This window comes from Numida meleagris, chromosome 1 (assembly GCF_002078875.1).
Source record: "Numida meleagris isolate 19003 breed g44 Domestic line chromosome 1, NumMel1.0, whole genome shotgun sequence".
In the NCBI taxonomy this organism is placed as follows: Eukaryota; Metazoa; Chordata; class Aves; order Galliformes; family Numididae; genus Numida; species Numida meleagris.
This window is the reverse complement of record NC_034409.1, coordinates 186,802,663-186,830,488: the sequence shown is the minus strand read 5'-3', so window position 1 is coordinate 186,830,488 and position 27,826 is coordinate 186,802,663. Positions and strand designations below refer to the sequence as shown.

Below are 27,826 nucleotides of genomic sequence, written 5' to 3'. Positions count from 1 at the left end.
TGAAAAACGTTGAGACTTTGGCATGTATTTGATAGGGCAGTACATCCTCGACCTAAGCAAGTTAAGCACTTCAAATATGTACATGCAAACAAAAACTTCAAGACCAGTTTTAACAGCAATAATTTGTCTATAAACAGAATCAAACATATTTATACTTGATATGAAGCGGAGCTGGGATTTCAGAGAATGTCTGTTGTGGGGGCTTTTGTGGTAATCATAGAATGGCTTAGGTTGGAAAGGACCTTAAAGCCCACCCAGCTCCAACTCCCTGGTGGCTGCCAGCGTGGGCTGGTTGTCCTCCACCAGCTCAGTCTGCCCAGGGCCCCATCCAACCTGGTCTTGATCGTCTCCAGGGATGGGGCACACACAGCTTCTCTGGGCAGCCTGTGCCAGGGCCTCACCGCCCTCTGAGTAAAGAATTTCTCCCTGACATCTAACCTAAACCTCCCCTCTTTTGGTTTAAAACTGTTCCCCCTTGTCCTATCATTATTAGACTATGTAAGAAGTCAGTCCCCCTCCTGTTTATAAGCTTCCTTCAGGTACTGGAAGGCCACAATGAGGTCTCTCCAGAGCCTTCTTATCTCCAAGATTAACAAGCCCAATTTTCCTCCAGCCCTCTGATCATCTTCGTGCCCCTCCTCTGGACTCACTCCACCAGCTCCACATACTTCCTGTGCTGAGGGCCCCAGGCCTGGGTGCAGTGCTCCAGATGGGGCCTCACAAGGGCAGAGCAGAGGGGGACAATCCCCTCCCTCTCCCTGCTGCCACCCCTCTGAGGATGCAGCCCAGGATACTGCTGGCTTTCAGGGCTGCAAGGGTGCACTGCTGGCTCATGTACAGGTTTTTGTCCATCAGAACCCCAAGTCCTTCTCTGTTGTGCTGCTCTCAGGAGTTCTTCCTTCTCCCAGTCTGTATTCGCATCTGTGATTGCCCCTACCCAACGGCAACACCTTGCACTTGGCCTTGATAAACCTCATGAGGTAATCTTGGTCAATAGCTAGTTCAGCCTTACAGATATTCATCATTCACTGGTCCATACTCAGGAGATAAGGAGTGTGGGCAGAACCAGCATCTGAACTGGATCTTGAAGCTCATACCAACTGGAAGCCCCTCACCCAGCTCCCTCACTGCTCCCAGCAATATTTTTCTGCTTGGATAGGAAATGCTGTCTCAAAAGTAATTTTTAAGCCTTTCTTTAAGAGGCATGAAGAATTTCCCCTAGGCTGAAATTACCGCGATCCCAAAATTACTACGAAGCTGAAAGGGAAGGAGCTCACAGGACTTCAGGTAAACCTGGTTTGGGCCCCACATCAGCATTCACTGCAATCACCTCAGACCTTAGCGCAGTCTGGTAACGCTAGGAAAATTAAAACCAGCAGAGGACTGACCAAGAGATTGTTTTATCAACAAGGCTGAGGTTTATGCTTCCCACAAGCACACACGATCCAGTGCCACAGTTCAGGGATTAAATAACGATGGTGCCAAACAAAGACACTGAGAAAGATATGAAAGGTTTCAGCTGCTCCTTGCTTCTTAAATTTGTAACCACACTCACTGCTCTTCTTCCCTTCGCCAGCACTATTGAATATTTAGGGTCCTGTGAACTGCTTTACTCCTTCTCTGACAAAAACAAAAGGTTAAAAGCATCCACTTTACTGAATTTGCTATTCTCCAGGAAATACCAATTGAACAATTTTGCTCAGCGTTACAAATTGCAGTGCAAATGTTATGGTTCTGTAAGTCAAACAAGATTAATATCCCTTTTTCCCTGCTGGAAATCCTATAAATGCAACGAGGGTTTTCAGCTTTGCAGGTAGTGAAACTGCTGGATTTTCATATACTTTTTATATTTGGCTTCAGTGGGAAACTCATTTTGCAACTCCACCAAATACCAGTTACATTCCTACAAGCAGAGCAGTACAGCTGCCAGTCAATGGGACATTTGACCTTGCACAGCAACCTGAAAGGCACTGGTACAAAACAACGAGATCTGATTACAGTTGCACTCTCACTGCCAAATCCATTAAAGCTTATCTTTAAAATGCAATTAGCTTTTAATAAGTGGCCAAAGCACCAGAGGTATTTTCCAGCAGCAGCCAGACTCTTGCTGCTCCTTTCCAGCACCTTTCCATTGCTTCTTTTCTATTTATATGACAAATGATTTAGTTAACTGTATTTGAAGTTATAACATGTTAAACCCAAAACACCTACTGCCTTTAGGGAGTGCAGCCCATTTTCAGTATCAGCCATGCATTCATTCTGGTTTCAAAATTCCAGCTACCCTTGACCAATGGATATTTGGAAGGTCATAATTCAAAGGCACTTGGGTAAGTTTTATGAAGCTGCTACAAGGACTCTGCAGGGCAGCCCCAAGCTCTCCATGATGTCTTGCTTAGCGCACTCGTTTCTTGTCCAGCACCTCTTGTGAAGAAGTCCAGCTCTCCTTGCCTGCATGCTATAGAATGGCTTTTGGCACTGGAGAGGCAACAAAACACTTCATGTTGGCTGCCCCAGAGCTCAGAAGGAAGCTGAGCTTGGACAGATGAAGCTAAGATAAAGAGTCTCACAAAGTGGAATTTCACACTATGTTATCTTTAATCTTATCCTTTCCTGACCAAATAATCGTCCGTTCCTCAATTTTAGCAAGGCTTGATGGAAAACTGACAAACCAGTGGAAAGCCTCCCAATGGGTTAAGCCTATGTTGCCTTTTAAAAACCAAACAGCAGTGTTCAGGCAGACCTCTGTGCTATACCAAACATTTTTTCCCCGGACATAAGCTTGTAAAAGCTGCTGGCATCAGCACATGAAGTGAAAGGCATGTCACACACATCTCCTTCTAATAAATACCGCTGCACATCACAACCTAGGCAGTGTACCAAACTTGAGAGGAATCTGTTGCACATGTGAAATGAGAAACAAGTCCCAGTGGTACGTGCACTGAAAATGCTCCAAACTAAAAGGCAAAAAAAACTCCCACAACTTTTATTATTCTTTGAGCAACTGAGTTTGCGTTTGAACATGGTGTACTTGAGAAGTGTGTAAGATGCCAATGTCAGCAAATTCCCTAGAGAGTAAAAAATAGCAGACACTGCAGAAAGCAAGCCATCAGCACCAGGACCAGCTTTAACTTCAGCTTAGGAAGACTTCTGTAGACACACCTATCTGGAACACATGGTTATCTCCCATTCATTGCTTCCCATCACTTTCACCCATCAAGCCAAGCCCTCCACTAGGGGCAGAGAGAAGAGTTTTCAATTCTTCTTTTCCATGTCCTAATCACTTCATACACGTTCAGGTCCTTACACAAAAACCCCATCTCTCACCCAGAAATGCCAAACTATTCTGGTGGAACTATGAGTGTTTCTCATGTCCCTGCAACTGCTCTACAACTCTGCTGAATTCATTCCTGTAGGGAAGTGCTTATACATTTTTAGATTACATTTAGCTTTTCACAGCATTCAGACTTAGTACTGTAGCTAGCAGCTGTTGTCATTTGGCTCATTTTATGGCCAGGTTTAGATACTTTCATAAAAAGGAAAAGAAGGGGCCCTTGTCCCTCCAGCAACTGTGATATGGGGATCTGATTTACAGAAGACATGGTTTTGTGTCAGCAATTAGCTATAGATACAAATGGCAACGTGAACACATCTAGTTACCTGTAGGGTAGGAAATGGCTCACTGCAAAAAGTGCATTTTTTTGTTTGGTTGAGATATTTTGCCTTTAAATTGAACAAACTGATCTGATCTAGTTGGGGAAAAGAAAAATTAAGAGTTGGTAAAAAAGGGGCTATGAACATGAAAATCCCTTTGCTTACATTCTTCTCCCCCATCTTAATCAGCTGGCCTAATAACATTCATGCCCCTCCGTCCAGCCCCTGCCCTTGCTTAGACCATCCTGACAACAAAGCCCTAATAAAGTGGGCACTACCAAAAACGACAAGATTTTGCACCATATCATTTACAACTAACCACCTTTAAGATTACCTGTAGGTTTAACACCAGACCCTTGAAATAAAGATTAAAAAGAGCTTAATAGCTTCCGTAATGAATTTAACCACTCGGGGAAGTGACAAAACAAATTGCTAAGCCAAAGAGTTAAAGTTCAAGATGCCTTGTCCAGGAGAACATAACACTGCTGTATGTGAAATAACCAACTTCTTCCTCTGTTGCGAAACACAGTACAGCCCTAGCTGCATGTTTTATGAGGCTGAACAGAGTAAATCCATATGGACGTATTACAAAACAGAGTTATCACTTTATAAGCTGGACACACAGAAAAAAAAAAGCTGACCTTTTATACAGAATACAGAAATTCACTGAAAATCTGTATCGGTTCCATAGAACATTGACCCTTTTCCAACATGTGCAAACAAGAACTGCAATGGGAAGCAAAGCAGAAAAGTCTGATTTACAGAAAACTTTGGTCTTTGTGCTATTTTCTTTGTCAGAACCAAGTCTGCTTAGTTTATGGTCGAGCTTTGTGTGTGGTAGCTGCAGAACTACAAAAAGCTCTGCCACTTAAAAAAAAAATTAAGAGAGAAGATATTGCATTAAGCTGAAGATATCTAAGTCATTCATCGAAATGTCATGTTGTCTGGGGAGACAAATAGCAAGTGTCCGGGCCTCAAAGAGGAGGTTAAAAATCAAAAGCATGCTCATCTCCATACAGCAGCACATTGTAAACTGAAAGCAGAGAAGCTGCTGCTGTGTTAAGCCCTCTGCTGAAATGCACCAGGAGAGATTCAGGTCGGATGTGAGTAAATACTTCTCCAGAAGAGTGGTGAGGCCTTGGCACAGGCTGCCCAGGGAGGTGGCGGAGTCACCATCCCTGGAGGTGTTCAAAGAATGTTCAGATGTTGTACTGAGGGACATGGTTTAGCGGGGAAATGCTGCTGGTAGGCGGACGGTTGGACTGGATGATCTTGGAGGTCTTTTCCAACCTTGGTGACTCTATGATTCAAACCCCCCAGGGTAGTTAAAATAGCCATTTGTCTCTTTGCTCCCTTGACGTGGATTAAAACCAGCAAAGTAACACAAAGCAGTGTCAATGGAGTATCAAGGGAGAGCAGCGGTTTGTTACAAGTTCATGGACTAAATCTTGGTTCTCCTGCAGCTCGCACCAGTTACCATCACTCACACTGGGCTCAAACTGTGCTCTAAGGCAGATGTGTGGAGCCCAGGCGTTCTCAGGCACAAGGCACCTCTCTTTAGTTATAACTGTAGAATAGCACCGGGGCACAAGACCTCGTGAGTCTCATGAGCAAAGTGTGCTTAATGAATGGCAGCATGACTCGCGTTCCAGTTTATTTTCTTATTAAAGGGAAAACTAATTGGTTACTGCAAGGTTCTGCAGAGACCTAAGAATTATTTACGGATGTGAGGAGGGGAGCATGAAGGGATAAACAGAGTATGGCAAAAATATTACCGCTGTGCATTAATATGAAAAACTATTTTTATTGTGTTGAATCCCATTTATTGCACTCTAAATTTCGAAATGCACAGTACCATCTGTAATTCTTACATCCCGTGGCATGCTGCACACAAGCTGATTTATAGAAATTCTGGACTGCACTTGATTGTGTCAGCAGATGAAATAGAACAGAAATAAAGTGTATGTAACTAGACAGAGCAGATTAAAGGTCAAACTATGCAACTCAGATAATTCTGTGAATTTATAAATGAGCTTCCCTATCTAAGTCCACCACAAGCCTAACAAAACCCACTTTTGACACTCACCAATTTCAGTATAATTCAAGTGACAAAGCTGAGGCAAAGCACAGTTATTTTTATATAAAACTCTATCAGCATGATACCTAATAATAGAGAAATTACAATCACGTGCTGCTCCTACTAAAGCAGAACTCTGCAAGAAAGCTGACATGAGTCTGTAGGTCTTTCAGGTATTTAGATCACAAGGTCCCACCCACTAGGGAACATTTCATAGAATCACAGAATATCCTGAGTTGGAAGGGGCCCATAAGGATCAGAGTCCAGCTCCCTACAAGAAGAGACACTGCGCACTGAGACGCAATGCTCCAGATCCTGAGCATGCAGCTCCTCACGCCACCAGGCTTCAAATCAAAGCAATGAAGTCGCTGACCAGTTTCCATTCCTTGATTCTGATAAAGTGCTGAGTTGGTCTTTTCCTTCTTCGAAGACCCCTCCTTTCCTTTTCAGCTCTGAATTAACTCCAGTAACAGCAGGATGAGTGTACCTCTGGAGGTGGCTGCTAGAGAAGCCAAAGATGAATTCAGTTTATGTTCCATTTATTCAAAATCAAGTCAAATAGAATTTGCTCCAGGTCAACCTCTGCCACAAAACTACAAAGCTGCTGGGATCCATCTCTGTTAGGACCCAACTGCAGAAGAAACACATCCTGCCAGCACTCTCAGCTAGCTCATTTCAGTTTGCTCCAATTCGGACTCATCTCTCTGTACTACAGCACACAATTTCTAATGTCAGTGACATACAGCGTCCTGCTACTCATGCAGGGCAAGGCTTGGAGGCAGTGGAGTGAGGAGCGCTCACAGGAACATCCCCACATGTAACAAACTTACTCTTACCTTCAATATCCAGACTGCTTCCAAAGGAATCAACTGGAGGTTTGCCATGCATTTCACTGGATGTAATAAATGGGAACGCTGAACAAGCTGTAACATTCAGCCCTGGATCCATTTTAATTGCACCAATATCAATTTTCATAGTATTGATTGAAGAGTTTGTTAGTTAAATGCAATTCTTATTCAACTGTCAAAAAAGCTCAGCCCACCCAATGAAACAAGAGCTACGCTCAGCCTTGGCTCTGCCCTTACACCAAAACACACATGGCATAAGGATTAAGGCTTCTCTTAGAGAAACCATAAGACAGAAGGAAAACAGCATAGGCAGCTGCCAAACTCACAGAATTCCTCAACTTCAAGGCAATTTTAAAGGCATTTTTATGATATAAACTGCTCAGCAAACAAGTACTTTGGTCCAGGTCACATTTTATTCCAGCTAGTGTCTAATGGTGGCCACAAGCATAAACTCAGCACGTATAAAACCTGCCTGAGAGATACTTCCAACCCCTCATGACATTTACAGGCACCAAAGGCAAAACAAGCACTGATGTTTGCAGGGCTGGTGATCCTGTGGATACAGGCTGAGGCACTCCTCTCACCTCAGCAGCATTAGGCTTCCTCTGCTCTTCCAAGCTTTTCCACGTTAGCTCTGCTCTCAAAGTATTGACAGGATCCCAAAGGAGAGAGCAACTGTGTTGGCAGGAGATGATGCAGGGGGACAGGAAGGCAGATGGCTGCCTGGTGCTGCAATAATAAGAGAGGGGCTGGGCTCCAAGCTGGGGAAGCAAGGGGACTTTTACATGTGGCTGCCAATACCAGGAGCACCAACAGACTTTGGGCTCAATTTGATGAAGAGGCCATTATTTCACAATCCCAAGCTGGACCTGCAAGAATCATTGAGTCCAACTCCTGGCTCCACACAGGACCACCCAAAATCCAAACCATATTTATTAGGAGTGTTGTCCAAATGCTCCTTGAACTCCAGAAGCTTGGGGCCGTGTCAGGTTCAGGACAATGACTTTGCAGAGAACTTCATCTCCTATGATTTTATTTAGGATGGACAGCACTTGGAAGATAAGTCCATTACATGACAGTAATGCCTTGAATTTTTCTTAGCATACTTCATCTATAGATCTTGAAACATTTTATGTCTTGTCTCTATTTTGTAAGCAGGGACAGTGACAAATCTGGAAATGAGACAATGAACTGAATCTACTCACTTGAAGTCACACATTAAACCTGAGCAACATGCTGTAGGTACCCCTGCTTGAGCTGGGGTTGGGCCAGATGGACCCAGAGGTCCCTTCCAACATCAACACTGATTCTGTGAGGAAATGGCACAGGTAAGTAGGACACCTTCCCCTACACTCTCCCACTTTCATTTTTTTCCTGTGTGGGGACTCTCTAAGCCAAGTGTGGTTTCAGTGTATTTAAGAACCCACGGCATTCTTAAATAAACAAACAAAAACAAAAATAAACAAACAAAAACCCAACCACAAACAAGAAGACCACAACCAAAACAACAACAAATAACAGGTTTGGTCTCCTCTAAACTTTGATCAAATGTAGATTCCTGAAAAAAAAAAAAAAAAAGAGGTCAATCTCTAAACTCTGCCCATCTCATACTCTTACACTGTAAAACATGAACAGATGGGAAGTCGACAAAGGCTGGGAGACACACAGCCACTCAAAATCCCTGCACCCACCACAGGGGTTAAATGTCCATTGAGACTGCTAGACAGCCAACAGGAAACTCTAGTTGTAGGAATATAACTACGTGGGTTTAGATCAAAGATTTAATAATTTGAAAGAAGAATCTGCCTTGATTTGACCGTAGCAACAGACATTTCAGATGCACTGTCCTTGTACTAGTTGCTAATTTTGTTTAAATGCAATCACTTCACTAATCCAGCTAATTTTAGGCTGATTTTGTCCATGTGCAAGACTGTATCATCTCGTCTCAGCTGCAATGGCAAATTACTGATACCATGTTCAAAGAACCCTTGATTTGCTTAATTCTGATCCCCACAAAGCTGAAGGACAAACAAACCTTCTGCATCTCAATGATGTGTGCTGCAGTAAATCTCAATGCTGCTGCAGAAACCCCCAGCAATTCTTCAGCAAGTTTCATTCTTAGAGATGCAGACCGGTAATTCTGTTTTGATAATTCATTATGACGCTTTCCATGAAATCAAGAATACATAAGTGCATAAAAAAAGTACAAATTGGATAAGACATGTCTCATCTTTCCTCCCAGGATCCGAGCGCTGAGATAACTCTCCTCAAGGCTGAAGACAGGCTTGTGTCCCAGTGGGTCCAGTACCATTGCTGGCAGCATGTCTCTTACCTAGACATGGCCAAAGCTTTCACTAAATCCTCTGGAACCAATATGCACTTGTATTTCCACAGAATGGTCCCACCAGTTCTCTGTGGCTGACATTTTAAAAAATGTTTAGGATTTGCAGTTTTGCAGTGCTCAAAGGCAGGAAAGGAACCACTTTATGAGGCACTTGATAAAAACCTGTGACAAACTCTTCCTTCTGTTATTTCTGTGGCTGTTTTGCCAGCTGAGAACAACCGCTATTGCCTTTTAGGACCATAGTCACAATCACCCTGAGAAGAACACTGAGAATTCCCAAGATGTGCCCTTGGATCAGATGGGCTGTAATAGTCCAAAACACGAGGAAAAGCAGTACTGGAGTTGTACAGAAAGCACAAGTGGTACAGTATGCTCATCAGCACAGGGGAAGCATAAGTGCTTCTGTCTTCCCAGGATCTTCCCACTGCCACGTGATTTAAGCTACATGATTTCCTTGCACATGACCTCCCCAGCATTGCAAAGAAAGTCTGAGACATAACTGATAACTGAACCAAGTCCCAGGGATGGAACCAAGTCTTGCCATAACTGGAAGTCAATTTTGTCCTCTAAATTTTCCCCAAAGCATCCTAGTCAAGAAAGATCATATGCACAATGCACAGACTGGCCAAATAATTCAAGAACTGGAGAAAGCCATTTGCTCTCTCTGCTTACTATAGTGCTGGTTCCCTCTACATCACAAATCCAGCTAACTACAGAGCAAACAATGAGCAAAGAAAAGAAACAACTGCAAACTTATATCCATCACCAGTTTTTCTTTTTTTTCTTCTCTGGTATGTTTGAAAACAGATGAGCTTCTCAGAAGACAGCTTGCTTTTACAGATATTGAGGGTATTAGAGAGGACCTGGCAGCAGTGACTTCAAAGTCTAAATGGTTTCCAGAAAGCAGCTTCGACATAGTAGTCAAGCAAAGACTTGGATCAATAACCTCACACTGTTAATCCATCTGTGATTCTGCTGGAAGGACACAGCCAGCTTTGTTGAATAAACCACCACATATTTCATAGCTTTAGACTGACTCCTCAAACTTCACACAAAAGCCATAAAGCAGCCAGTGCATTGAACAGAGCAGCAAAACACTTGCTGCCCAGTGTCTTTCTCCAAAGAACATTTTTAGAAGTTCTCAGGGCGATGTGAGGACTAACCCCTACAGAGCAGCCTTCGATCCGATGAAAACTTAGATAAAAGCAAGGTCTGTTTCAGACAAATGGCAATGACCCCCAGCAACTAGAGATGCAATCGGTAGTTGCCATGTGATGAAATTACAACAGTTGAAAACCTATCAAGATCCCTAATTCTGATTTACAGTACTGTAGCAAGGCAGAATGAATGGCCATCAATCATACCTTGACTGCATACAAACTGGTTGAAGTATCCTATTTCAGCTGAACACAGGTAATTCCTTATTAAACTGTTAATACAATTATTAAACTGTTAAGAACAGCAAAGAGAAGCCTGTTTGGAAAAGTTTGGAAGGAGCACCTGGACATTTACAGTAATGACTAGTTACCTACAGGGTCACCATCTGTCAGTCCCTATCTCTTACCATAGATGTCAGCCACATCTCACCAGAATGTGCAGAAGATGACATATTGATGACTGTCTGGCCTGTACTGACAGAGGAACATCACATAAACAGTAAGTACCCAGGCTGGAGAAACAGGGCGCACCAGGATTTATTTTACCTCCAACAGAAGCAGTTTTCTTTCCTTCTTCCACACAGACCAAAATTCCAGTTAAAGAGAAATACTGCCTTTCAGTGATGGGGGGAATGCTTTAGAAAAGCACCAAATGAGAGATTTTTTTGGAATGTCCTTCTGTGGAAGTCAGATCAATTTAAGAAATGTGATAGATTCCCATAGCTATGTGTTATCATTTCGTTACATTCAGAAATAGTCAAAGGATGAATGTTTCAGTTCAAGCTGTTACATGTAGAGCCACTAGAAACATTAGCTATGTTATTCTCTAACTACCATTAAACGATAATGAGAACAAGGCAGATGCTGAAGAAAAAGCTCTCCAAACCACCTAAGCAACAGCAATTCATCAGCATTCAGAGAGAGTTGGCAATTCCTCTTCTCTTCAGCCTTACAGAGATTTATTGTATAATGATTCAAACAGACTGCCTATAAAGTAGTTCCATATTCAATAAAACCCTGCATCATTGTGCACCTCTGTCCTCTGGGGATGGTGCAATGGCACTTGGAGATGCCACCTACACAAAGCAGACGTTGTGATCCAGCCTACAGCCCAGAGGATGACACAGGAGGCAGATCAGTAGTCACAGTCCCATCAACTATCAACATCATGCTTATTAGCTGCAGATTTTAAAGATGATTAACATATTGGTATTTATTTATAGCAACATTAAGTAGAACCAAGCATTCTTGAATTATGTATTTGTATAAACCCAAAGTTCACACCCAATTGATTCTCAAATCATGGAAAGTGATGGAAAAGTAGCGTGATGCTAAATTATGGGTTTCATTTTATATAACTTATAGACTTCATTGAAAACTCTTCTCCTAAAGTTTTATTTTTATCAAAAGCAAACAAACAAAACCCAACATCGAGGGTTCAGCAACACTGAGAACAAACACATCTTCATCCCTCTACAACACGCTGGTAGTGTGTTTGGTAGTGGAACGTTAAACGCTGCTAAGAAAAGAAGCTTTATAGCACGACCAAAACACGTTTGTTTTAACGTGAAGATGTCAAAGATGAGTTCCACTGCTAACTATATAGTACAAAGTATATTGAAATATACTAGGCTGGTATTGGGTTTGTAGGAGAAGTGCGTTCCCCTGACCTTTTCTCCCTTCGTTCACAGGGTGACTGAAACAAATGCTGAAGGCACTTCTGACCAACCCAGGCTCATCCAGCACTACCACCACCACGGTGGCAGCAGGTGGATGGAAGTGAAGCGACCAGCTATGAAGGACAAAGTCAATGGCAAATCAGAAGGCAACCACTTGCAACTCACCTTGAGCTCTGTCAAGTTTAACACACTGTGAGAAGTCCTCCTACTTCCCTTGAGCGTTTCCTAAGGGCTGGGCCGTGGGGATGGACACAGATGGAAATATGGATGGGTCAGGGCATCTGCTACCTAAGCCAAGTGCCTTCTGCCAACAGCCCACCATGACATCCCTACGAACAGCCACCAGCACATCGCATAGAGCATCTTAAGTTGGAAAGGACCCACAAGCATCACCGAACCCAATTCCTGGCATGGGACCACCCCAAATCCATCCCTATGTCTGAGAGTGGTGTCCAAACCCCTTTAATTCCAGCAGCTCGGGGCCGTGCCCGCTGCCCTGGGCAGCCTGTTCCATGCCCACCGCCTCTGGGGCAGAACCTGTCCCTAACCCCCACCTGCCCCTCCCCGGACACACGCCGTTCCCTACCCAAAACCCCACGTCAGGGGGCGACACCGGGGCTCGCCCCCCGCCGCCATCACCCAGCGCACACAGGGCTATGCGAAGCGGCACCTACCTTGTTGAGGTGGGGGTTCCTGGTGATGTCGTAGCCTCGCTTTTTGACGGCCAAGGCCTCGCGGCGGACAGCCGGGCTCGTCCCCGCCGGGCTGCCGCTGCCCCGGGCGGCGCTGAGGAGCAGCAGCCTCCGGGCGGCCCCGGCCCCGGCCCCGGCCGCCCGCAGCAGCCGCCCCGCTGCCCCGCCGCACAGCGGCCCCATGGCTCGGACCTGCGGACGGGGACACAGCGTCAGAGGACACGGGGAGGGAGGGCGCGGCCACAGGGCGGGCCCCGCGCCCGGCCCAGCCCAGCCCCGCCCAGCCCGGCCCGGCCCGGCCGCGGCTGTCCCGGTCCCCGCGATGTCCCCGCTGAAGCGAAAGGAAACCCAGGAAGCAGATCCCGGCCCGACCCCGAGGCGGCCGCCCCTCCTCCGTTACCTGTTAAGGGCTCAGCCGGCGGCGGGGGAGGAACGGGGGTGCCCGCCTGGGCCCCGCCTCCACCAGCTGCCTGAGGGCAGGGGGACGGCCGGCCGAAAAAATGCGCATACGGAAAGACATCATCATCATCATCCCGCACGTTCATTTCTCGGACGTTCTCCTCTGATGCTGCCCATCGGGTACCTGCGAGTGAGGCCTTTGCTGGAACCATGAGAACAGCGTTTTCTGAGGAGATCACAGACGCCTTGCCCGCACCAAATCGAATAATGAACTTATCTATCCTTTTGGATTTGCATATTCTCCATTAGTCTTAATAAAGAGCATCATAAAAAAAAAGACATAAAAATGTTAGTCTCACAATCACTGCTGCTCAATTCTGTCTTCGTGTAGACACTGACCCATAATTGTGGCCCTCTCAGGAATCTCAGGCTTGCTTTAGGTGGAGGACACTCCAGATTTTCTTTCTATTTGTGTTTACAGAATAATAGAATTGTTAATATTGAAAAAGACCACTAAGCTCATCTAGTCCAACCATCAGCCCATCCCCACCATGCCCACTGACTATTTCCCTCACTGCCACATCTACACATTTCTTGAACGCCTCCAGGGATGATGACTCCACCACTCCCTAGGCAACGTGCTCCAATGCGTTTCCACTCTTTCTGAGAAGAAATTTTTCCTACTATCCAACCTGAACCTCCCCTGGCACAGCGTAAGGCCATTAGCTCTTGACCTAAATATGTGCATCACTGATCAGGGAGCTTCTTGATGCATGAACATCACACAAGATGGAATTTGCTGCTTGTATTAGTTTTTGACAATTTGAAATAATGAGGAACAATTTTGATGAAAGCAAAGTCAATATCTCACCAGTTCCTCAAAGCTTTTCTACTCGTGACAGCCAGCACGTAGGTCTTAGCCAGCCCAAGCTGGGGAGAGTTATCCCCCATCCCTCTACAGATTTGCTATAAATTTTGCAATATCTTTGTAGTGGTTGTGGATGTGTGCATAGCAAACAGAGCAACTGACAGTGCTGCTTGTAGGAGAGTCTGTAGCTCCAAATCTCTTACTTCTTGAGACCATCCTAGTGAGCAAGGATAAAAAAAGAGGAGAAAAAGAGTTGTGTTTATGTGACAGAGGAGAAGGTGCCAGACTGAGAACAATGATAGGCATCCACCCTCAGACTCAGAGGAAATGCATTTACACTGTCTTGGAGAATCTAGAAGAGCTCTTCCGACCAAATTCTGCTCTCTAGGCCTCTCTAAGGAAAAGATCCGTCTCTAAAAAACAAAATTTTGAAGAAAAGAAAATCAACTCACTTTGACCATTTTGTGAAATACTGTGTGCCTCTTCCTGGAAAAAGCAGCCCACCATTTTGTGTTTAAAATCTCCAAGAGAAGGACACAACTTTGACTATGTATGACTAAGTGCTACCACAAACTGGTTTATACAACTTGCCAAAGGTCTGTTTGGGGTCTATGTGCTTGTCAGCCCTGCTATGAACTCCAGAAAGAGCACCAGTGAGTTTGTTCAACCTGGCTCATTAACCTTTGCATCTTGAATTGCCAGGAGTCAAACCCACCATGAATTACGGCATTATGAAGAGAGCTGGAGGTGATGCGTGGACTTGTTTGCTGCCTCTTACTTGTACTGACTCATACAGAGACAGGATTTCCAAACAAGCTGTGGAGAATGGAGAGGGAAAGAGAATTTCAGGGCTGGGTAAATTCTCTTGTTCTGCCACTGTAGCTAGATGGAATAAATAACGTGGGAGGATTTCAGACCTGCAATGAACTACATTTCCAACTTCTTGGAAACACAGAAAGATATAAAAGCATAAAATACTAAGTACGAATATGATCTAGTGAAAAGAACATTTTTTTTTTACAATGATGTGTTTTCACTGAGGAAAGTGAGTGTTGTCACAGAATGTTTTCATTTCCACAGAAATAGTCCAATTTTTCAGGGAAGCTGAAATACAAAATAATCAATTTTGATTAAAAAAAGAAAACAGTTATAAGAAAGTGATTTACCGAAAACAGATTTTTTAAGAATCTTTTACTGTGTGAATTTCCTTTTGTGTTTGATTTGCTATGTATAACACATTGTAAAAGAAAAAAAAGCCAAAGTTTCATGTGAAATAAATTAAAATTTTAGATCGGCCCAAGGAGGAATCATTTTTGTTTGCTCTTTTGCAGAACAGATTGCTTGCATTGATTCATCTGCAGTAGATGCTGATGAAATAATAGCTCTTGTTTTTGGAAAAGGGCAGGACGTTGCTGGTTTCTGTATCTGCAAACCATGTAGCGTCCCAGTCTTCTAAACCTTCTGGTAGACACTGCTTAATTTTCTATCTTTTGTACTGTTAAAGTCAAGATGTGAAAGCACAGACATCATGCAGTACCCCAGGAGGTGGACACCAATAATGTAAATAAATCTGTGGTCCGTGCTTGCTTGATAAAGGACGGTGAAGCTGTAGGAGGAGAAAGCAAAACACGAAAAGGTCTTTCCCACGCCATGGGGTGCTGGGCAGTCAGACAGCTTTGGGCTGTTACAGAATGACTGTGGGAGCTTTCATTTCCTGAAGCTGGACCTGAGTGAGGGAAGGTAAGTGGGGCACCTCATCAGGGTGGGCCCCAGTGTTCTAATCACCACAGGAATTTTATTCTGCTTCTTCACGTTCCTTAAGGTGCCTTCTTGGAATTAGAGAGCTACAGCTTGTTGTATGAGCATGGGCAGAGCACAAACTGCCCATAAGCTAGCATACAGTGAGCTTAACTGAATGAACTCACTATGATGGAAAGGACTGCAGATTTTTACTCAAAATAAATCAGCTCCTGCCCAATACCGTTCCAAAGCACAACAAAATAAAGAGGCTTCATATCTTGCATTGAAGGTTGTTGTTCACCATCCTCCAAAAGCAGCAATCTGAAATTCAGAAACCTGCCAGAGCATTTCACCCCGCCTCTGGCTTGTGGCTCAGCTTCCACTATATCCCCCGGACACGGCTGCCACATCAATGTGGGCTTTGTACATCTGTCTTCTGCCCACCAGTGCTGGATCGAGGGTCATGACAAAACCATAAAGCTGTGTGTGAACTGTCAGAAGAGACATTTTCTTTGAATTGATGGAATTATTATCTCGACTTGAAGAGTGCCTGGAGATATGTCAGGGCCTTACACAGTACGCTCTCAATAAAGTTTATGCTCTACGTGCAAGAGGGACAAATGTAGGCAGGGAAATGGAGACATCACTTGCCCTGGGCTGCACAGCTGGTCAAATGGCAAAGATGGGTGTTCCCATACTCACGGCTGCGAGCAGAAAGCACGAGATGGGGAGGGAAATAGGGCTGTGTCTTGGTGTCTCGTTTCTAAATGGGCTACAGAAATGGCTGCCAATAGGGTCTGCCACTGCTGGCCACTGAGGAGATAGGACAGGGGTTTTAGAAAACTTATTTTTAGCAAGCTCACAGCATTTTGTGTGTATATAGCCATGTAGACACACACACACTGCCACAGGAAAAGAAAACATACATACATACAGGCTTCTGACTCTTACTGCTGTAGGGACCCTTTCACTTATTTCATCTTTGTTTTATATTCCTAGCTTATATGTGCCTTGGAGCAGAGATATATTATTTCTTTACAAAAGTAAAAATGAGGTTTTCTCTGCAGCCGCTGTCTCCCTACTGCCATGCAGATGCTGAACACTGTTTGGCCAAGAAACTTCTCATTTTTACCTCCTGTTGGTTGACAACAGCCTTCAAACTGTTTTTTCATCTCAGTGAGAAACAATTACATACACCGTGTTTCCAAAATTTACCTGGCGAGGCAAAAGAAAGCTTGAATCTGATTTAGATGCTTTATCTCCACAAATGCGCAGTGCTCACTGTCAGATGCACGTGAATGCACTTTATAACATGAAGCCTCCCATGAATGCAAATTTGATTGAAGCGAGGGTTAAATTCTTGAGTAAGAAACTAAAAAAAAAAAGTTACAGAAAAACCCTATAAAAGCAATGAAATGCACACATATTCAGCATTAAACTCGTAGGATTTTATTTAAGCTATTTTTCAGCAGCAGGAAGGAAACAATGGTTTGTGGAATAGGATTCTATATACACTTGGGGACTTGCTTTTTGCTACAGAATGCAATTGAAATTTCAAAGCATGTTATCAGAGCTAATTTATTCCCCCAGTAATTTAGGAAACTTCTTTGTGCTGCAGCCTTGTATTTAGCAGTTTGACATCAACAAGAATGCCGGTGAAATAAACTTCCTAACGGATGAATCTCTGCCATATGAAGAGGGACCTTATAGTGCCTATTCTTCTACTGCATTATCTTTCCTCTCAGGAAATGAATTGAGCTGCAGCTATAAACTTACATTGTAGTGTTTTTCAAACCACGTGCCCTGACAATTCTTGGCGTTGTGCAGCTGGTTTGTTCGATTTTGCAGAGACTCTATACTAGCTATTCATGCAGACTTTTCATTTAAATTCATCATGACACGGGAAGGCTTACCACAACAGGGGCTGTGAATTTGATCGAGACCTTTCAGTATGACAAACAGTGGCAAGGAAAATTAAGTGTAGTAGAAAATTCTGGAGCCCAGTGGACCACATATAGCTATGGTGAGCTCCTCATATATAAGGCAACAACGTCTTCATCTGCTGTAACATTCTTGTTCACGTTGCTGAATAAAACGTATATAAAGACGCATATATACAGAGAGAGAGTATCTGTAGTTTAATGCTTATATAGTAAAGTACATGCATTCTAGATAAACATTTATTCAAGGTAGAAGTTCTGGGCTTGCTCATTTTGGAGAAGAGAAGGCTCTGGAGAGACCTCGTTGCAGCTTTCCTGTGCTTAAAGGAGCTTATAAGCAGGAGAGGGACTAACTGGAATGGCTTTAAACTAAAAGAAGAGAGATTGAGATGTTAGGAAGAAATTCTTTACTCAGTGATGAGGCCCTGGCACAGGCTGCCCAGAGAAGCTGTGGTGCCCCATCTCTGGCCAGGCTGGATGGGCCCTGGGCAGCCTGAGCTGGTGGGTGGCAACCAGCCCACGGCAGGGGTTGGGACTGGGTGGGCTTTTGAGGTTCCTTCCAACCCAATAAATTCTATGATTCCATAATTCTAGGAAGTCATGGGTTCAATGTATACAGCATACAAAGGGATGCAAACTGGGTCAGTGGGGTTTGAAGGCTCTACAAGGATCATAGAACCACAGAATCATAGAATCATAGAATTATAGAATCATAGAATCATAGAATCACAGAATCACAGAATGGTTTGCGTTGGAAGGGACCGTTAAGATCATCTAGTTCCAACCCCCCTGCTATAGGCAGGGACATCTCCCACTAGACCAGGTTGCTCACAGCCCCCTCCAGCCTGGCCTTGAATGCTACCAGTGAGGGGGCATCATGCCAGCCTTTCTCAATGACAAGAAATTGTATGCTTGATCATCAATCCACAAGGATTCACCAGTCAACTCCAGATGCAGCAGCCACAGAATCCTTCTGTTCATCTCTAACAAATACAAGACATCAGCTGACTGACCAATAGCCACAAATGATCCCAAGACCACCAATTTCTATATGGTCTTAAAAATCTTTAGTACTGCAGCCTGTCCCACAAGGTAAATTCCAAAGTCTTTTTCTGGAATACTAACGTGCTCATGTGCTAACTCCATATTGTCTGATGGACATTACAGATGAAGGGACATGCACAGAGTTCTTGTTCATGGTCACATGCTCAGACAGTGATGGAGCTGAGAACTAGATCCATATGTCCTGGCTGTCAGTCCCTTGCTCACTTGGTCATCTATCACTGGCTGTCTTTGACACAGTTTATTTCCCTGACTTACGCTCTCATGATGTTATTCTTCAGCAGTGAGAGATTTATCTGTCATCAAGACAAAACCCATCTGCATTGTGCAAGCAAAGCCTTAACCAGACCTTCAGACATCTTTCCTGGCTTTGGTTGGTTTTAAATGATAATGATGATGGCTTACACTTACACCTCGGAAATGAAAAATGAACATGAAGATAAAGACACTTCAGTCAACAGTTTCTCCTGTCCTGTCTAATGTAAATGTTGTTGCTTGTTTTTTTCTGTTTTCTTGCCATCTTACTACTGATGGCCTGAGCATGACATTAACCCTATAATGTGTGTGCAAGACTCTCAGTATTTAAATGCTTGAAGAGAAATGGACAGTACAGAAAGGAACACAGATGATTTGACATGTTGATTTCTACTAAACAGAATCAATTTATAGTGAAACATAAGCTCATAAGTTGGATTTATTTCAAAATTGAATTGTTTGTATGAATAGGTTTTTTTCTTCCTCTTCTAGAAGGTGTGATGGGTTTTACAATTAGCTTCAATGGGACTAGAATACTGCAGTGGTCCAGCTATACATTTTAGTCATTTTTAATGCAAAAATAGTTCTCAATATGTGCAAGAGTACATTTTTACCTTTGGCATGATGAAAGTAGGTGGATAATCTTTTTCCTTAAAGTCAGATTGTCATATGAAGAAGCACAATTGACCTTTCATCTAGTGATGTGCCACAAGCCTGACCCAATCCCTTATTTTTGCTGGAAAACTCTGTGCCACTGAAAGATTCCATTAGTAAAAATGGTGCCGAGTGAGACTTTGCAATCCACAAAATGATGAAATATCTTGATAATGCCTTGTGATATTAAAGAAATCAAGAAGGCGATCAAAGACACAGACCATGAACAAAAGCCATTACACAGGTTGCTGAGGGGTAAAATGATTGTGCCAGGCGATCCATCCATGCGCATCCTCAATCACTGCTGCTCTGAAGGCAGTTTGAAGCAGCTTAATTACAAGTGAAAATATGCTGCAGTGATCTGAGTTACCTTGAGGTGAGCAGACAGTTGGGTTAACCCACTTCACTCCTAGCTCTTGCCATCTGCCATGGCAAGGGGAACAAGTACATGTACAGCTGCTGTGCAACAAATGTCACAGTTTCTGGTAACCAGAGTTTTAATGGTCCCTTCCAGCTCAGAGCCAGTAAAATGTTTACTGTTATACATATACATATACATATACATACAGTATATGGAGAAGAGTTTGGCCGAAGGAGGGTTTGGCAATAATTTGCTGCCACAAAAGTAAGCGTAATGTGTTCCTGAGCAGTTTTCTTTGATTGTACAAGATTGTGATTAACACTTTATCACTGGAATTATTTTACATCATGTTCTGACATTGCTGCATCTTCTAGGGCAACATGAGTCTGTATGATGAAGGACAAAGTAGGGAGAAAAGCTTTTAATGAAGGAGGATCATTTATGCCTCATATTCCTTGCCTTCTTAGCCAACGGGATTTTTAAGGTTTCACTTAGATGTGTGAACAGGCCAGTTTAAAAAATTGCTACTTCCAAGTACTACAAAATCAGAAAAAAACACCAAATTGCATGGAGAACACGTTTGCCCTGCTCACTGTGACCAGCAGTTGTCATCCCTTCCATTCCTAAAAGGCAAGCTTTATGAACGCCAAGTGGAGCATTTGCCATGTGCTATATTTATGTATGACTCTGTCCTCACCCCAATCCCCAAGATTATCTTCCTAAAAGACAAGCCTCTAACGTAAACTGTAGTAAGAGTAATCATAGAATCATGGATTGGCTTAGGTTGGAAGGGTCCCTAAAGACCATCTGGTTCCAACTCTACTGCCGTGGGCTGTGTTGCCACCCACTAGATCAGGCTGCCCAAGGCCCCATCCAACCTGGAGTGGAAAAATTCACCTCTTCGAGATTTTTCAGGCTCTCAGAGTAACTGGTGTCTGTATGGTATGAGGGTTTTTCAGGAATTAATTCAGCTGTCTGCAGTATAATTATATCAGCTCTGTGATTAGCAATTAGCAGCTATGATGGGAAATGGCAGGCACCACCTCCTCGTAAAATCACCTGGATCAGCAAGCGTGCCATTTTTAAACTCTTTGGCAAGGGGTAAATAACTGCAGCCAATTTCTGTCAGAAAATAACACTTCGCAGAGGGCTGCAGCCTCCTCCCTAACTCCCGCGCATCCAGTTCCATGCTGCCGACCTTCCTAGGGGTGTATTGACAAGGGTCAGGGCTGATAAAGAAAGCAAACAAATGGAAAGTGAGAAGTGGCAGGAAAGGTCGGCAGCAGGGCAGGGCCTGACAGCACGGCTGGGGCTGGGGCTGGCCAATGGCCTGCAGCAAAACTACGTGCAACATCAGTCAGCATCAAGGCTTTGTGTCCTATGTAGTAATAAAAGAAAAAAGGGTCAGATTTCTTACATTGTGGACCATAAAAACACACTCTTTATGTAAGTACAGCAGAAAATGTTGCTGGTTTTCTCATTAAACAACCTTTTTTTGGCAATACTTTTTCATTAAGCACCCTTCTTTGGCAATTCAAAAGTCTGCAAAGCTTCCATCTGTTCTTCAAGTCTTCAGTCGGTTCTGTAACCTCCAAGGTAATCTTGCAAAAAACCTTTGGGTCTGATGTTAGGACACGTTGAGTTTAATGCCTATTAAAATAAAAGAGGACAACCATGTTTGAAGTCGGCGGGCCTATAGTTTTGACTGATACGAATCACGTTGCTCTTTTCACACTGGTATTCCTCTTATTTACATGAACAGAAGTTCACTTTAATGGACACATACCACTGACTTGATTACTTCATTCCAAACATAAAGCATTTTTCCTGAGTGTTTGTACTGTGAAATGCATATTTATTACAGAGACAAGGAAAACCAAGGATTAACACATTAAAAAGCCACTTAATAGAAGAGTAGGAAATCTTCAATGGATAGAAGCCAACTCATCTAGGTAGTCTGCTGAGACATCTCTCAGATACTCTGGGTGAGGCTGGGGATAGCAGTTAGGGCAACGTACGGCCTGCATGTATGACCCAGCCATAGGACAGGAGTGAAGGAATGTTAATCAATGTGATCATTCGCTAATCAGAACTGCTGCCTATCATTAAAAAGTCATGGCCAGACAAGTTTCAGCTGAAGCTAGGCTTTGCCCTGAGGCTGCTGGGGACTGGGCGTGTGTTCTCTTCTGCTGACTCTGCTCTGGGAAATGAATTTTTGGCAGAGGGGACGGACAGCTGGCCCTGGTAACATCTGAACTTCTGCAGCACACATTGCCAGAGCTTGTGTCAGATCACAGAGAGGGTTTTTTTTATATAAGACGGAGAGAAAACAGTGGTCGTAACACTGTACCAAACCGAGATGAGGGCTTTTTTTGGCAAATAGAAATCCTTTAGGTCACAGTGGGGATTTCTGACATTGCAAAGGGGCTGTATAAATGAGAAGGCAAAATCAGAACAGCCATCACTTGTAGCTGTAATGTGCAATGGCCGCCAGCACATCAGCACAGGCCAGAGGAGCCATGCAGAATCTCCCAATGGTATTCTCAACCCACGGAGAATGCTGCATGGGAAAATTAATGCTTTATCAATTGCCATTTACTGTCTGGGAAAAGCATAGATTATTGTGAATGGTGCATCATGCAAAATGGCTGACTGGAATCAATAATGAACCTTCAACGATGAACTAATTTGAGTAACTTACAGAATAGGAAGGAAGGATCCAGCAAGGCAAAGGTCCGTCCCTAGGGAGCTCAGACTACCACTGTTACCCATATTGGCACGTGAAATGCTGATGAATATGTTCATTTTCCTGGGCTGAGCAAAGCAATTCATCACAGCACGGAGAAATCTGCAAGCAGCAAAGACTGGAGGGAGTGCTTCTTCAACAAGGAGGCACTCCCTTGGAATCTTAAAAACTTCATGGCCAAAGCTGATAGCAAAAGAGATGGATCCCAGGATCGCTGCACCCAGCAGCATAGGGAATAGCTGGAAAAAAAGAGGCAAAATTGGATGGTTGGACTAGATGATCTTGGAGTTCTTTTCCAACCTTGGTGATTCTATAATTCTATATATAGATCACCCCTAAAATCTGAAGACCTGCTAAGGCCAGAATATCTTCATGGGAAAAATCATAGAATCATGAAGGTTGGAAAAGACCACTAAGATCATGCAGTCCAAATATCAGCCCACTCCCACCACACCCACCAACCACATCCCTCAGTGCCACAACTTTGTGGTTCTTGAGCACCTCCAGGGATGGTGACTCCCCCACCCCCCCGGGCAGCCTGTGCCAATGCCTCCTCACTCTTTCTGAGAAGAAATTTTTCCTAAAGACCAACCTGAAATTTCGCATTGAGAAGCAGTGTGCGGATGATGTGTCTATTCATATTACGCAGCATCGAATATTTTACTGAAACTGAGCTGTGAAGGCAAGCACATCTAATAGATACGCTCCTCTTTTTTGGCAACTAGTTAGCAGTGTCTATTAGGGCTCAGTGAGCACCCAGGTGTTATGGGAACAAATCTGGAACAAACAAGGGGAGAGTGATATCATCTATTCCAACACAAACTGTCACCTGTTCAAGGGTCACATTGCTGATGCCGTGTAATAAAATTTTGTGTGGCAGAAGAACATAAATGAATGATCTTTCCCAAAACTTGTGATAAGCCTGATGTGAGTGCCTTACTCATTCCAGTTTGGAAACCGAGGTACAGAGAAGCTTGGTTACCTCTTGTGGAAGCTGTCTGCCTCTTTCAGTGCGGATTTAAATCAGGATTTCCATGCAGTCAGAGAAGGGCTTCAGCTGACAGCCAGCTCCTCCTTAGGTGCTGTATCTCAAGCAGGGAAATCTCCGTAGCTGAATTTTTAAATCAGGTGAAGAGAGAAACGTGTGTGTGCTGGAAGGAGGGTGGAAAAGAAGACGACATACATAAGCAAAGTACCTTCAGAGAACTGAATGTGCCGTCACCTCTGCCGTGGCAGCCTGTAGACCAGCAGCTGTCACTGGAGCGTGGGGTGCCCCCAGCCTGCCCGCCACCCTACAAGCACAGCCAGCTGCTGGGACACTGCCTCCCTGCCCACTCAGATCCCCTGCAGCCTGCCTGCCCAGGGACACGAGCTCAGCTGCATTTTGGAGCCCCTGTGAGTCACCCAGCGACGGCTTCTGACTCACTGCTGAGCAATAGCTGAGGAATTAGGAGCTCTGGGGCTCGTGTGTCCGTGGTCGCTGTGTTAGACACAGCTGGTTTTCCTGGGAACCCTCCGAGTCATCCCTCTTTTTTTTTTTTCTGTGTATTTATTTACGAATGTATGGATTTATATTTATTTATTTTCCAGCCGGGTTCACGGACAGGGTGTTCCTGCTTTCCGGGTTATTTTGTTACCCTTGGGTGAAGAAGTGGACAAACAGTGCAAGAAGATGGATTTTATTCATTGTGGGAAAGTGAGCGTGTATACAGGGGAAAAAAAAAATGTGTTCCACATTCTCTCCTCATGATGAATTTCAGATTCATGCGAAGATAAACCAAAAATACCCATGAAAGGGCATGGGTTTTTTGCATTTCATTTCCACGGGAGATTCCCAGAATTGTTTGTTTGAAATAAACAACATAAAAGGAGACCCTCTGCCCACTCTCTGATGGGAAGTAAATGATGGCTGGATCAGCATTTCCACTCTTAATTCTGCTTTTCATATGGTTTGTTTTAACAATTTGCTCCAGACATGAACCTAACATGTAGTAATACTTTGCATTCAGAGAAGTCTTTCATCTGAGCAGCTCAAAGTGCTTTGAAAATATTAGTCCATTAGGATTCCCAGCATCGTGAGAGATGCAAGCATTCGTTCAAAGAGAAATTGAGTCATTTGTAGTCACATACCATGGTGACATTTTGCCCAGCAATATGACAGATTTCTGTTCACTAGTTTTGCTAATCGCTTGCATCCATCACTGTTTCCATGCTCCATTTAGATGGCTTTCTAATTTTTCATACTGTAAACAAATCTGAAAAAAATATGTAGCTAAAAGTCTATGTAGCTAGATACAGCTTAATTACATAATAGTAATTAATAATAAAAAGGACCTTGTGGTCTGTAGAGTCATCCCAAACAATTGTATCAGATCTCATTAGTGAAACAGTGGGAATCACCTGCTGTGATTTGCAGCAGGTTTATGGGTGTTGAGCATCAAATATTAACAGCACACTACAGCTGCACTGCAGCAGAATTTAAAGCAGATCATGCAGATGGAAGAGAAACTGTAAGTTGTCCTTACTCCTCGCAGAACTGGCCGTCGGCCTTGTGACTACTGAGAGACTGGTGGGACTTAGTCTGGGTAATTTAGGCAACTAACTTACACTTTGAATTTCCAAAAGCTCATATAACTCTTCTCCACTGTGGGCTGGGGTTCCCATGGAGTCAATGGGGAGAGCTAGGGGATGGTGAATTCCTCCAGTGGAAAAAGTTTATAACACAACATGACCAAACTTCTGGAGAAAGTCTTGCCTTTATGGGGCAAAGAAATGAGGGTAAAAGTCTCAGTGTTTATTCTTCTTGTTCATTCTGCTCCTGCTTGAGTAAAACAGCTGCTGAGATGCTTTGGCTCTGACAGGGAAGATTACCCAACCCAACTCTGCATGGTGGGACACTGGGACTAAGCCTGTGGGTGTATTATGAGAATGATCAATTAGGGACCGACTCAGAAGTGAATGCTGTCCCCTGTCAGTCTTGCCATAATGTATGGAAAACTGCTGAAGGTGGTTGTAAGAAGCAAGCAGAAGGAAATGAAGAGGGAAAATTGTGTTAATAGGAAACCACATGGCCCTGACGAATGCACAGTCGAGAGGTTTCAAATCAAATAATTACAAAAGTAAAATAAGCACAAAATCAGTGAAAGTGACGAGAGATGTCTCTCCTGACCATCTGCCCAGCTGTCAGCAGTTGGCCTTCTCAGTCAGCATCATGGAACAGCATGGCAGAAAAGCAGCATCAGGTGTGGGACAAGCCAGCAGACCCAGTGGAAGAGCCCAAACTGGACTGTTGAGGTTCCAGTCATCACCTGAGTCCCAGAATTCATGAAGTTAAACCAACCTGGACAAAAGTGCTCTGACATCCTACATGATTGGTGACATGTAGTTTGTCACCGATATCCCAGCTTGGTTAGATTAATGTATGATTGGTTAGAGAGATGTGGGCAGTTTCTCATTGCCACATCAAAGGTGTGAGCAGTGGCAGGTCCACTCTGTGCCTTATTTCAAGGAGCTGATCCAGCTAGAAGGTCTGCTGAGCTGAGTGCTCCAGGTGAGGAGCATCAGGCTGTGGTAGGCAAATGCTTAATGCTATCAGGAACCATTTGGGGATGAGCTAATCCAATAGCTGATGTTAGAAGCACAAGTGAGGTAGGCTCCATTTGTGGTACTGCAGAGGGACTGGGAGGGAGGGGGGTGAGTCCATTTTCGTCCTATTCATTTTTATTTCTTCATGTTTTCTCTGGCAGTTAAGAGAAGCATGTGAGTTAAGTCCTCATTAGTCCTGTTAATCTCAGTTTCTCTTCCTGCATGCATTCTCTCCATAAATTTCAATGACCGATCAAGTTTTGGTAGTCAAGGATGATCCCATACACCACCACGTCTGATCCTCACACTGTGATCTCCTGTGTAGAGATGAACCACTAGTGTTTGCCATGTGATGACACAACTATGACCAAAGAGTACTGGTATTTCAATTTGCCTCCAATCCAATTAATTTAAACTTCTTATTGCATATTGTTGAAATGCCCCAAATGACTGCGATGTCAAAGTTTGCATACAAGCCAGATCCCTGACCTTTATCAGGAGAACAACTTAAACTGCGGGGAGGCATGAGGAAGAAATATACTTAATTGCTAACAAGTTCAGAACAAACGAAGTGCTGGAAATATTACAGAGCCATGTGCTACTGTAATGGCTTGTAAGGGTAGTGACAGCCCAACTATACAGTACACTGATGACCAAAGCAGCTGCCAAAAAAAAAACCAAAACAAAAAAAAACAATGAGGTAATAAATACACATTGCAGTTCACCCTTTTTCATGGTTTCTGGAATTTATAAGTGAACAATTTGAGGCATATGAAATGATCCTGTTTGTGTTATCGGCGTGTTCCTCCCAGGGAGCTGTCTGTAAGCTGGGCTGGAACTTGAATTCCGGTTGGATACTAGGAAACATTTCTTCTCAGAAAGAGTGGAGAGGCATTGGGCACAGGCTGCCCCGGGAAGTGGTGGAGTCACTGTCCCTGGGGTTGTTCAAGAGCCACAGAGATGTGGCACTGAGGGACGTGGTCAGTGGATGTGGCGGGGATGGGTTGATGTTTGGACTAGATATGATCTTAGTGGTCTTTTCCAATCTTAATGACAATGAAATTATTGTCGCAGTCTCCTCTGTTTCCAGTTTTTCTGCAGGGGATCTCCACCACTACTAAACAGTGACTTTGTTAAAGTCTGTGCCAAAGCAGAGGAGTTTCCCCTGCCTAGCCTACTACACTAAATCTGTTCAGATTTTTTATAGGCTCTTGTGTATCTGGATTCATCCGGAGCCATTGTTGGTGGCATAAACATCCCTGTGATGGAGGGCATGGGGCATTCCCCAGAGTAATCAAGGGCAGCACGTTCAGCCTCTGTCAATAAGTAGCGCTCCCTTTAATCCCCGGAGGTGGATGACGTTCTGCATTTTACAATGTGGCAAATGCATCTGGCAATGCTCAGATATGGGTTATGAGAAAGGAACGTATTCAAACATATAAAGCTGCTCTGAGCAAGGTCAGAACAATTCACAATACGTACTTTGGCTCAGCTTGCAGATCTTCTGCAAAACCTGTGTGGAGAAAATTGCGAGCAAGACTAATAAAAAATTTAATGAGCCTTGACCAGCAAGAATAGTTTATTATGATTTGCTTTAGTAGTCCTTTCACTGCTCTTCCCTCATGCCAATAAATATCTGCCATTACCTGCACACGAATATCTTTATGATGGCTGTGAATCATGCTGCACAACAGGCACTACATGGGAGGTGTGTTTGTGTAGACACTGCGGGCAGATTTGGCAACACCCAGAAGAGTTGCCTTGATGT

At 43.8% G+C, this 27,826-nt stretch overlaps 1 protein-coding gene and 1 long non-coding RNA gene across 2 annotated transcripts in view; both read right to left on the bottom strand.

Moving 5' to 3' along the window:
* Positions 1-12,646, bottom strand: part of ME3 (malic enzyme 3) — a 130,602-nt gene extending 117,956 nt beyond the window's left edge. The window contains exon 1 of the mRNA XM_021382357.1: positions 12,431-12,646. Within this exon, the coding sequence (XP_021238032.1) occupies positions 12,431-12,631 (201 nt within the window). The 5' untranslated portion in view covers positions 12,632-12,646. The remainder of the gene's footprint in view (positions 1-12,430) is intronic.
* LOC110394673 lies at positions 18,961-23,886 on the bottom strand. Its single transcript, XR_002435794.1, has 3 exons — positions 23,456-23,886; positions 22,429-22,712; positions 18,961-21,377 (listed from the first exon to the last, which is right to left on the bottom strand). It is a non-coding gene; the product is annotated as an uncharacterized LOC110394673 (long non-coding RNA).